The sequence below is a fragment of the Austrofundulus limnaeus genome, unplaced genomic scaffold (genome assembly GCF_001266775.1).
Source record: "Austrofundulus limnaeus strain Quisiro unplaced genomic scaffold, Austrofundulus_limnaeus-1.0 Scaffold422, whole genome shotgun sequence".
In the NCBI taxonomy this organism is placed as follows: domain Eukaryota; kingdom Metazoa; phylum Chordata; class Actinopteri; order Cyprinodontiformes; family Rivulidae; genus Austrofundulus; species Austrofundulus limnaeus.
In genome coordinates this window covers 30,417-32,260 of record NW_013952824.1, presented here as the reverse complement: position 1 = coordinate 32,260, position 1,844 = coordinate 30,417, and the positions used below count along the sequence as shown (strand labels likewise).

At 45.3% G+C, this 1,844-nt stretch overlaps 1 protein-coding gene across 1 annotated transcript in view; it reads left to right on the top strand.

The window, feature by feature from the left end:
• Positions 1-1,844, top strand: part of LOC106529077 (spectrin beta chain, non-erythrocytic 1) — a gene marked incomplete in the record, with an annotated part of 40,099 nt that overhangs the window by 10,743 nt on the left and 27,512 nt on the right. The window contains 1 exon segment of the mRNA XM_014024412.1: positions 675-799. Within this exon segment, the coding sequence (XP_013879866.1) occupies positions 675-799 (125 nt within the window).

Sequence of the window (1,844 nt, the reverse complement as noted above, 5' to 3'; positions counted from 1 at the left end):
GGACCAGGATGTGACACAAAAATCTGAATTATGGAACTGAAAGTGAAAGTAGTCAAACTGAATTTTTAATAAACCAAAATACAGTTTCAAAGCAAATTAATGTGAGGATGTGTGTTTTGTCAGTCTGTGTTATCTCCCTCTTGTGTTCCCTCATCGTTATCACACATTCCCCTCAATCTGGTTCCTGCTGTTTAATCATCCTCACCTGTTCAGTCATCTCCAATCAGTCCTGCTCCCAGGTGTTCCTCATTTCCTCATTCCTCTGTCTGTATAAATACCTTTCTCTTCAGTTCGTTCCTCGCTGGATCATTACATGGATTACTCCTACTGTTTTGTTGTCCCTCAGAGTTTTAGTTTTATTTTAGCTGCCCTGACAGCTCTTTGTTTTGTTTGTTTAAATAAATCTTTTATTTAAATCTCATCCTCCGTCCGGATTTGGGTTCATTCTGCACCTCAACCTAACAATTAATTCAGATACAAAACTTTAAATTCAGTTTAAATTTAGTAAAATTCATTTTCAAACCAATGCATTCAATTTCAAATTACGAACATTCAGATTCAATCTGAGCAGTTCAAGTTCAGTTCCTGCTGGAACAAGATTGATCCCTCAGCGAAGCTGCAGTCCAGGACCCTGGAAGCCCTGACCCTGACTCTGGTCTGATGTGTGACCGCAGCCGAAGCCCACCAAAGGCCGGATGCGGATCCACTGCCTGGAGAACGTGGACAAAGCTCTGCAGTTCCTGAAGGAGCAGCGGGTTCACTTGGAGAACATGGGCTCCCATGACATCGTGGACGGGAATCACCGCCTGGTTCTGGGTCTGATCTGGACCATCATCCTGCGCTTCCAGGTAACTCACCTGTGTGTTTCTGAGAATCAGACAGTCCACACCTGAACAGGTACATAAAAGAAGCCACACCCCCTGATTATTTATTAACAGCTCTGATTGGCAGACGTGTCAATGGTTCAGGTTAAAGTCCAAAACCTGTTTACACCTCACTGTTGTCATGGAAACCCTGAGCAGTGATGTCACTCACACAATCAGCCAATCAGGAAACACCTTCAGATCCAGTTCATATCCTCCTAGCACAAGTGCTGAGCACAGGAAGTACAGGTGTGTCTCTTCAACTGTACCTGAACACATCATGAAGACATCGTCCAGAACCGTTTCTGTCTGTTTAAACTCCTCTGTGAACACAAATCAGTTCAGACAGGTGTTACAGGTGTTACAGGTGAGACAGGTGTTACGGGTGAGACAGGTGTGACAGGTGAGACAGGTGAGACAGGTGTTACGGGTGAGACAGGTGTGACAGGTGAGACAGGTGTTACAGGTGAGACAGTTGTTACAAGTGAGACAGGTGTTACAGGTGAGACAGGTGTTACAGGTGAGACAGGTGTTACAAGTGAGACAGGTGTTACAGGTGAGACAGGTGTTACAGGTGAGACAGGTGTTACAGGTGAGACAGGTGAGACAGTTGTTACAAGTGAGACAGGTGTTACAGGTGAGAGAGGTGTTACAGGTGTTACAGGTGAGACAGGTGTTACAGGTGTGACAGGTGAGACAGTTGTTACAAGTGAGACAGGTGTTACAGGTGAGACAGGTGTTACAGGTGAGACAGGTGTTACAGGTGAGACAGGTGAGACAGTTGTTACAAGTGAGACAGGTGTTACAGGTGAGAGAGGTGTTACAGGTGTTACAGGTGTTACAAGTGAGACAGGTGTTACAGGTGTTACAGGTGAGACAGGTGTTACAGGTGAGACAGTTGTTACAAGTGAGACAGGTGTTACAGGTGAGACAGGTGTTACAGGTGAGACAGGTGTTACAAGTGAGACAGGTGTTACAGGT